General features: G+C 40.9%; 3 protein-coding genes across 10 annotated transcripts; 2 read left to right on the forward strand and 1 right to left on the reverse strand.

Annotated features, from left to right (window-relative positions):
- Window positions 1–80: 80 nt before the first annotated feature.
- LOC129789311 (aspartate--tRNA ligase, mitochondrial) lies at window positions 81–6072 on the forward strand. 8 transcript variants are annotated; one of them, XR_008750437.1, is made up of 7 exons: window positions 86–105; window positions 418–502; window positions 965–2576; window positions 3824–4904; window positions 4971–5183; window positions 5788–5892; window positions 5952–6072. XR_008750437.1 is itself a non-coding variant. In XM_055826069.1 (6 exons), the coding sequence occupies exons 1-5, from the start codon at window positions 218–220 to the stop codon at window positions 5157–5159; spliced, it is 3060 nt and encodes a 1019-aa protein (XP_055682044.1). In that variant the 5' UTR covers window positions 81–217; the 3' UTR covers window positions 5160–5183; window positions 5264–5660. The 8 variants fall into 8 exon arrangements, 4 of the variants coding, with proteins under 4 accessions (XP_055682044.1, XP_055682041.1, XP_055682042.1 ...); XR_008750439.1 differs by having other exon boundaries at window positions 94–248; XR_008750440.1 differs by having other exon boundaries at window positions 103–310.
- LOC129789412 (etoposide-induced protein 2.4) lies at window positions 5200–7965 on the reverse strand. The gene is made up of 4 exons (XM_055826220.1): window positions 7643–7965; window positions 7368–7576; window positions 6628–7296; window positions 5200–5522 (listed from the first exon to the last, which is right to left on the reverse strand). The coding sequence occupies exons 1-4, from the start codon at window positions 7655–7657 to the stop codon at window positions 5378–5380; spliced, it is 1038 nt and encodes a 345-aa protein (XP_055682195.1). The 5' UTR covers window positions 7658–7965; the 3' UTR covers window positions 5200–5377.
- Window positions 7966–7991: 26 nt separating this feature from the next.
- LOC129789431 (transforming growth factor beta regulator 1) lies at window positions 7992–9463 on the forward strand. Its single transcript, XM_055826245.1, has 2 exons — window positions 7992–8183; window positions 8251–9463. The coding sequence occupies exons 1-2, from the start codon at window positions 8082–8084 to the stop codon at window positions 9157–9159; spliced, it is 1011 nt and encodes a 336-aa protein (XP_055682220.1). The 5' UTR covers window positions 7992–8081; the 3' UTR covers window positions 9160–9463.
- The last annotated feature ends 406 nt before the right edge of the window (window positions 9464–9869 follow it).

The raw sequence follows: 9869 nt of genomic DNA on the forward strand, positions 1-9869 counted from the left end.
TAGTAGCCCTTATCTCCCCTATAAAAAATATTTACTCTTCAAAATATTTTTTTACAGTGTATGATTCAACTTCACTCTTTATGAGAAAGAATTACAATCTTTGAGGTTAGAAAACTTCCATTCAGTTTCATAATATTTTTACTAATTTCAAGGGAAACTATTAATTTTCTTTGAATTATTTCTGCACACCTGTGCCCATTATTGAATAGAAAGTGTGATGCTGAATAGATTTATTTTCCGTAGGCTGTGTAGGAGTTTTTGCAGACGATACTCTATTGTAGCGTCTGATATTTTATTGTTTACCTCACCGGTATTTTATGTTTTTCCGGTTTTCCCTGTGAAAATAGCTTCCAGTAGCCTTTAGTAGCTAGAAAGAGTCTTTGGAAGGATCTGAATTTCCATATTGATTTATTTCAGGGAGATAAATTAAAAAGATCAGCAGTCGTAGGCAACATGGCTTATAGGAATATGTGGATGAACCAGCCGCCTAATAAAATGTTCCGTAAGATACGAATTTATTGCAGCAGATGCAAAATGTTTTATTTGCTTAAAAAAAGCAACTTGAAGTTTGTACACTTTTTTCTTCCCGGAACGGTATGATGTATGCCCGGAAAGTACTATAAGTGCCTGGAAGTTCAGCAGGATGACTGCCAATTGCATCAGGGTTTCTAAGGGTTCCTAGGAACCTACTTTTTAACACCCGGCTGAATCTTGGGGTCCAAATCTATCCATTTAGGAAGTTCCTTTTGCATTTGCTTGAATGGTTTTTATAGACTCAGATTTTTGCCCAAAAGATGACACTATAGGAACCCTTAGAAACGTCCTGATGCAATTGGCAGTCATCCTACTGAACTTCCAGGCACTTATAGTACTTTCCGGGCATACATCATACCGTTCCGGGAATAAAAAAGTGTACAAACTTCAAGTTGCTCTTAAAAGCATCCTATTTCTTGTTCTGGAACAGGACCAAACCGATATGATGATTACGGATCATACCCACCGCCCCTTATGCAGCTTCCCATTGTACCAATGGATCATCATCCCATGGAACGCCCTATGCAGGTTTCCTGTGGAGGCTTGAGGAATCACCACCATGGGATGCTCGTGGAGCTCTTTGGGCGTGTTGTAAAGCAGCGCTTTGGTCGTTTCCTCCTCCTCAAAGATGGTTCGGGGTACACTCAGCTAATTGCAAATAGCGAAGATACAGACATATCCATTCGTTTCCAAAAAATGCCCGTTGATGCTCAGCTACGAATTGTAGGACGCTGCAAACTTCGTCCGGAAACCTCACGGAATCGTTCTACTGCCACGGGGGACGTGGAGGTGCATGTGCAGGAAATTCTCAGCGTAAGAACACCATACTCCGGAAGACCCCTTGCAGATGTTGACCAGAAGCGTTCAATGAGCACCTCTAGTCGTTCCTTTTTGGGTATCACGGCTCCTGAACTTGCCAAGGCCAAGGGGACCATCCGGGAGTACTTTGACAAGCGAAAAGTAACATGTGGTGAGCTAAGGATGGACAATGTGGGACAGCAGATTAGACTCGTTGGCTGGCTGGAGAATAGTCAGCGACATGGAAGATTTTTCCGCATGAGAGACGGTACAGGGTATTGCCAAGTGACCGTTGCAGCATCAAACAGGGAATACATTGAGAAAATGTCAAATTTCAAGGAGTCCGACATTATTTTCGTGGAGGGAACTCTAACAGCTCGTCCGCCAAATAGTCGAAACACAAAAACCGATACGGGAGACGTTGAAGTTATCGTGGAGAATTTCAAACTTCTTTCCCCGGAAGAGCCCTACATCCTGCCTGAATTTGATAAGACAGAAGAGAAGGAAGAAGATCCCGATGATCTTTTTAAAAACGACAAGAATGGGGATAGTGATCAAGAAATGACGGAGGAAAATGTAAAAGATGTCCCAAAATCCCTTCCACCGAATACAAATCTCTTCACGTGTCGCACACACAATTGCGGAGAGTTGAGCATGCTGAATGTGGGTGAGAATGTTGTCCTCACGGGTTGGTTGAGTTTTCAGCGTATGAAGAAATTCATAACTATTCGCGATGGCTACGGTACAACACAGGTAGTCATCCCACCGGAGAAGGCAAAAGACATTCCACTCGACACAATGAGCTATGAGTCCATTGTTAAGGTTGTCGGGGTGGTAACGGCTCGCCCACCACATCTCAGCAATCCTGCCATGTCAACTGGGGAGATTGAAGTCCTCCTGGAGGATTTTGAGCTGCTAAATGAGTCCAAGAAGAACTTGCCAATGGAAGTGCATGAGTTCAACAGGGCCAAGGAGACTCTCCGACTTGAGCATCGTTACATTGATTTGCGCTTCGCGGATATGCAACGCAATTTGCGTACTCGATCGACTGTCTTGATGAAGATGCGTGAATTCCTCGTCAATCGATGTGGATTTGTTGAGGTGGAGACTCCAACACTCTTCAGGGCTACGCCTGGTGGAGCCCAGGAGTTTGTAGTGCCATCGAGGAAACGCGGACACTTTTACTCCCTTGTACAGAGTCCGCAGCAATTCAAGCAGCTCCTCATGGCTGGTGCTATTGACAGGTAACTTTCCCACATGATCCTTTCATACGAAAGTCAATCATAATGCCTCCAGTTATAAGAGTTGGTGTCCCACAACGTGGAAAAGTTTATCTATGCGTTAAAATTGATTTTTGAGCAGTTACTATTAGGCAAAGTTGATTTTTTGTGTGAAATTCAGCAATTTGATGGATAAAAATGGTCATATCTCTGTTTTCCTTAAGACCTACAGAAATTTCTTAAGTAGTTTTGGAAAGGTCTTAGAATAAGCTATGATTTGATATATATTTCGAGATTTTTCAAGGTCACCTCCAAAACACAAGGTGGATGTTTGTTTCACAAAAACAGTTATTCGCATTTTTCGTTTACAAGGAATAGTTCTAGAAATTTCTGATGTTCTACAAAGTTGGAAAAAATCGCAAAAGCTTTAATTTGATACTAAGATGAGCCAAATCGGTCAAGCAGTTCACGAGATATGGCTCTTAGAACTTTCAAATTCAAGAATTTTTCAAATCGCCATATCTTCTAAACGGCGACATAGAATTTCTTCATTTTCGGACTGATGAAAGATATTGAGTCAGGCTACAACATATCAAAATTTAAAAGATTTGCCTAATGGGGATTCGGAGATATTGCCCCTTAAAGTTAGGCAATTTTTGTTTTTGTTTTTAGCGCCTCTTGCGGACATTTTTGGAACTTAGAATGTTCTAAACAGTTGTAGGGCTTCTTAAAACCTTTCATTTGATACCAAGATGATCAAAAACGGTAAAGCCGTTCTCGAGTTATATCGAAAAAACACTTTTTGCTTTGGGCCGCCATATTTGCTAAACGGCTTGATCGATTTTCAAGTATGAATTATCGATGAAAACGTCTCACTGAGCCCTATAACATACTAAAATTTCAGACCTCTAGCTATGAGGTAACTGGTTAACGGTGTTTCAAAATGGTGGATGGCGGCCATCTTGGATTTCAAAAATGCTAAAAAATGAAATTTTACATCCATATTTCTATAGAAAACTTCAAAGCGGAAGTCTCTATCTCTTGCCGTTCTCGAGCTATAAGGCAAAGTTTGAACCACCGGCAGATCAGCCGGATCAAAAATTTTCCACCACCATTTTCGTAATGTGGGATGTCTAAAACGTGTTCTTACCAAGTTTGAGCCCGATCTGAGGTGGTCGGTTTTTCCGAAGATTACAATACTTGGTGTTGGCCACGAAGTGGAACACCAACTAATATTCCCACTTTTTGACACTCTATGCTGCCCAATTTAGATACTTCCAAATAGCTCGCTGTTATCGAGATGAAGCAACTCGCTCAGATCGACAACCAGAATTTACGCAACTAGATATAGAATTATCCTTTACTGATCGTGACAAAGTAATGGAATTAATTGAAGAAGTCCTCAAGAGTTCCTGGCCAGAGAGGGAGAATGGTCCCCTAGAGACTCCCTTCAGGCGTATGACCTATGCCGATGTGATGTCCAAGTTTGGAAGTGACAAACCCGATCTTCGCTTTGACTTCCCATTTACGGATGTAACAGAACAAGTAAAAATCAATGAGACCCTCCAAAGTACATACCATGACTTTGTGGCCTATGCCATTGTCCTCAAGTCTCCCAATAATGGTTTCCCGACATCCCTGAAGAATACAGTCGCGAAAATGATAAAGGATCTCAAGGAGACACGGCTATTTGTGTCAAAACTCAAGGAAACCTCAATCGAAGCATGGATTGAATCCAACATCTCCAATGCACTATCGACTGTTGTTACCAAAGCCCTAGCTGAGAGCCTTTCACTTGAGCAGGGTGATCTTCTCTTCTTGGCCATTGGACAGCAGAATAGAACACAAGAACTCATGGGACGCATAAGGAATGTCATCATTGATAGCCTAATTACGCGAGAACTTCTCAAGAAGGACGGCAAGGGTGGACTGGAATTTCTCTGGGTCACAGATTTCCCCCTAGTTACACGCAATGACGACGGGAAGTTAGAGAGTACTCATCATCCCTTTACAGCTCCACACCCAGAAGACGTTGCAGCGCTTAAAGAGCAGAAAAATCTCGAAAGTATCCGCTCATTGGCGTATGATCTGGTGATAAATGGGAAGGAAGTTGGTGGTGGATCAATTCGCATTCATGACGGTGATCTGCAGAAATTTGTCTTGCAGACAATCCTCGATATTGATCACAAGCACTTGAAGCATCTTATTATGGCTCTTGAATCTGGTTGTCCTCCACATGGAGGCATTGCTCTGGGCATAGATCGCTTGATGGCCATCATTTGTGATACTGAAACTATCAGGGATGTTATTGCATTCCCTAAAGGACTTCACGGGAAGGATCACATGTCTCAGGTAAGTTTCCTTTTAAAATTCCTAATTAATTATAAAATTAAAACTATCCCTTAAAAATGTTTCTAGGCTCCGGTTGAGCTTAGTGAAGAAGAACTAAACCTTTACCACATTGCTGTAAAACCTGAAAAGGAAAACAAAACCGGTGATGATTCAACAATGTCGATAATTGCCGTAGATGATTCAATGGAAGATTCAGATGAGAAATGTCCTGCTCAAGATCAGGAGACTTCTGATGCCATAAAGGATCATCCGTAGGAGGAACTCAGCTGAAAAGTTCAAGTAACTAAGATAATTGTTTTATGGTTATTGTTCAGTCCCTTTTTATTCAACCTCTCATTGTCCTCCCTTCCCACAAAAAGCAAATCCAACACAAAATATTAGTGTCCTGCATAGAGTCAAATCCCCTGGTCATGTATTCATGTTGATAAATCACACTATCAAGATCTTGAATTAGCACCCGGACTCTCTGTTGGCTACTTTGTCCTGCTCTTCTGGGTCAGCGGGGTAGTCGGGTGGCTGGGCGTTGCCACCCCGGGTGTCCGGTGGACAGGCATAATGCTACTGAAGAGGGTATTGGAGATGGCAACAACGGGTGAGAAGAGTTTCAGAGGGTATTGACTGCAAACAAAAGTCAGTTGTCAGTTTAATGTGTTTGGATATAGAACAACTCATTTTTATCCTTAATGCATAATTATTTAATATTACATAAAAATGTAAATGTAACCAAGAATAAAATATATTGTAATCGGAAAGGTACAGTGTGGTCCGTTAAATTGTTCAGTTTGTTTGTTGCAAAGAAGTCTGTGCAGTTTTATTTTACTCTGATTTTGGGATTTCTTTGTATTTAATCGAAATAAATTTAAACAGAAAATTGCTTATTTAGGAGAACGTAGCAATATACGGGAGAGTATTTACTGCAGGATACAGAAATGTCCTCACCTTCTGTGCCAGATTGTCTATCGTTTATCTCAGAAAACACTAAGCAATGGTAAGACAGTTGCAAAAGCAACCTTGAACATGTACCAGTGATAAACATAATTTTTACAGGATCAATGCAGGAATGAGGGCCAACAGGCTAGCTTAGTCATCATCGTATCCTGCATCGACTGTCTTACAAAAGAAAACGTACAAAGCGTTGATGTGCAAATAAAGAAGTTTTAAAAATCAATCAAGTTTAACGCACTCGAGGGTTAAGTTGTAAAACCTTCTAAGGCTTCTAAGTTATGAAGAACTTGAAGTTTAATGACTGATATGTTGCTGAATTGTAGTTCATTGAGCCTAGCGCACCTAGCTATAAAACATCGTGCTAGTTCAACTAACAACATAAATTCCCCTTCTAAGTTTGTATGAAGCTAATAAAGACTGATCTCGATCTCCTTTGTGTAGGCATTAGAACTGAAAGCCAAAAACATTCGCCCGAGCTATGGTCTTTGTTCTACGCGATTGCTCGTAATAGAACACAAAACAGTAGAATCCGGTCGGTACTCGGGTGATTGACGGACGTGGTCAAGCTACGTTCGTTGGACTTCAGTCAGTCGAGCTCTGGATACCGTAGAGTTTGTGTGGTGGGAGCCCTGAGAGGGTTGACTACCCAAGCTCTCGAATGAATTATATCACCGTTAGATATTTCGAAAACTACATTTGCAACACTCTTTCATCATGCAGTTAAGTTTACATCGGCAAAACAGAGCAAACACTTAAACAACGAATAATTTATACTCACTTTGTTGTAGAAACAGGTGTAGCTTCGTTGCTGCTGAGTATGAAGAGCGGAAAGAGGATGGAGAAGACGCAACCGCTTACAATGAAAGAACTCGGTAGCTGCGTAGCGATGGCAAGTGGGATACCGAAACCGAAAAAGTACGGCCAGTTGTACTCGATGTACGTAAGTCTTTTGTGCAGCTCCCAGCCCATATTGAACCATTTGTACTCGAAGGAGTAGAGCGAGTACAGAAGGCACATGTGCAAGAAGCAGAGGATACTACCGACATACCCTACTGGCAGAAAGCTCACAATCATACTTTGCACAAGGAAGAGTCCCTGCACGATAAGACTGAATAGTGTATCGGCAATGAGTTTGCTAGTGCTGGAGAAGAGCTGAGGGCGTCCTTTGCGGAATTTATAAGCCGTATCTGCGATATCCTGAAACCAGAGGCTATTGACGATTTTGCTGATGATGAAAAGAGGCAGTACCCAGCATGCCTGGAAGATGAGCGAAAAGAAGGGTTGCATCCACCCCCAGACGGTCATACCAAATGATTCGGAGAAAATGTACGTTAAAATGGTGGCCAAGATGGGTAGCAGGAGATACTCGAAGAATGCAATGCCTGCCCAGAAGATACCCCCATTTAAGGCACAGCACTGCAGGACGCGCTTCCCCACCATTGATTCCCTGTAAAAAGAACAAACCATTGATTAGACATACAACATATAGTTTGTTGGATGATCTAGCAAAGAACTAACTCTTCTCGTTTTGTTGCTTCCTTGTTAATTCCGGACCTTCTGACTGTTGACGGAGTACCAGCCGCTTGATTCAGTCGCTCATTCGATGTGCTTTTGGACCGCGAAGATCTCTCAGAGATCTTTTTGTTCACTTCCCTGTCAAGATAAAAAACCACAGCAATTCCTTTGATACTGTCCACGCATCCCCGGAAAATGGCATTGCAGATCCCCTTTAAAGAAAAACCAGCAACTACTATCAGGAAATTCTGAAAAATATTATCTAGTGTTAAACTTACATATAAGTCGTCCATTTCTTTACAAGACTAAGTATAAAATTTTAATTATATCCTGCTAATTATTTTTTGTATAAAATTCATGAGAACACTTTTTAGTAAACAAAACAAAGCCAATTGTCAAAACTTTTACGCGTCGTTTTAAAAGAAATTTCAAAACTTTTTCTTTAATTTCATGCACTTCACTAATATTTTATTATTGCCTTCTTCTTAATTTATTATATTGTAAATTTCACAATAAAAAATGATTATTAACAATGATTTTGGAGTTTTCACTTTTAAGCTTTGATAAGAAAGTTTGGTTATGAAGTTTGACTGTCAATCAGCTGGCGAGCTGACTGTTAAAATCTTTACAGTTAAATTCCGCAAATAGGTTATGTTTGGTGTTTGTTTACAAAAATTTCTGATAATTTTGCTTGAATTTCTGGATTAATCCTGAAAAATGTCCTACGAGTATATGGATTTTAGTCAGAAGACTGACGAAAATGAAGTATATCGTCGAAAATTGAGGAAAATTAAAAGAAGAATTAAGGAAATGGTCTATGTAAGTTTTCTTGAAAACAAAAAATAAAAGTAAATATTTTGATGAATTTTTTGATTTTTTTTAAAAGGAAAATGCAGCTCTGTGTGATCAAGTGGCTCAACTGCAGGATAATATAACAGTGGTCAAGGAGGAGCGAAGATTTTTGCTGAAGAAACTAATGGAATTTGAACCACCGGATCCGGAGATGTTCAGGAACGCCAATCAGGAGTACATGAAGAAGCAGGGGAAAAAGAAGGATGGAAGTGCTCCAGTGAAGGTAAAGGGCACAGGAAAACCCGGAAGACCGAGTTTAAAGAGTAAACAGTTGGCACAGCAACAGGCAGCAAAGTCCCAGCAGCCACAAATGGTGGAGATTACAATTGATGCAAATGGGTATCCCACTCAGTATCCTTTCAGCGTTGGACATCTCACCATAGCATCCCTGGGGGAGATCATTTTCGACAGACAAGGATTCCATACTGAGCAATGGATCTACCCAGTGGGCTATACAGCAATGAGGATCTACGGAAGCATAAGAGATCCCCGCAAGAAAACAATCTACACATGCAAGATTCTAGACGGTGGCACAGCTCCGATTTTCGAAATTACCATTGAAGCCGATCCGGATATCATAATCTCCGGCACAAGCCCAGATTCCTGCCATGCCACTCTTCTGCAGTACCTAAATGGAGCAATTGATCTCCGGAATATGGCAATGCGACCACAGGGAGATTGGTTCTTTGGTCTCGCTCATCCCACCATTATGACACTCATTCAGAACTTCCCAAATGCCAAGAAGTGCATCCGTTTCCGTGGATTTGAAATGGTTGGCGGGGCAACGTACGCCCTTGACAAGGACAATGATCCAGCACTGAATTTTGAGGCTCTTCAGCGCTACATCGCCATCTCAGCCTACCACACAGTCCCAGAAATAAAGGAAGAGCCACCAGATGAGCTGTTTGAACAGGATGCCATCGACAACTATTTCAAGAAGTAAATGGCCAGGTGCCCGTTTGGTAAGTTCCCGAAATTTTTCTCACAAAAAAAAAACGCAATTAGGTGTTAATTGAACGGGCACTTGCCGAGGGATTCCGTTAATGCGGCACAAATGAGCCGCGGAAGAAATATCAATAGGCATTTTATTCGGCAATCTCGCATTCTGCTGCCCGTGGGAGCAGCTCTGAAATTCCATCATTCATCTGGAGATTTTAATCATTTTGTGTGAAGTGCTTACTTTTTAATAAATTAAAAAATAAAAATAATAACGTGAAGTTTTATTTAAATAAAAGTCAATTTCTCCTCGGAACAAAATTTTATTTATTGCATTTCATTTACAAATTATTTTATCAACGAGGTAAATTGTCGCTACATTTTTTACCCTGCCTCGCTTCGCATAAGTTTTGGGGATAAAATAATTGTAATGGAACAAAAAGATTTAATTTCTAAAAAGATTATATAAGTTCTAATAAGATCTAATACATGTGCATGACACCCTAAATAGATGCATGACACCCTAAATAGATGCATGACACTCTAATATAGATGCATGACACCCCAATACAAGTGCGTGACACCCCAATAGAGGTGCATGACACCCTAAATAGATGCATGACACCCTAATACAGGTGCATGGCACCCTAAATAGATGCATGACACCCAAAACAGGTGCATGACATTTTAACACTCGGAGGACTTTACTGGTAATTG

This window comes from Lutzomyia longipalpis, chromosome 2, assembly GCF_024334085.1.
Source record: "Lutzomyia longipalpis isolate SR_M1_2022 chromosome 2, ASM2433408v1".
Taxonomy (NCBI): Eukaryota; Metazoa; Arthropoda; class Insecta; order Diptera; family Psychodidae; genus Lutzomyia; species Lutzomyia longipalpis.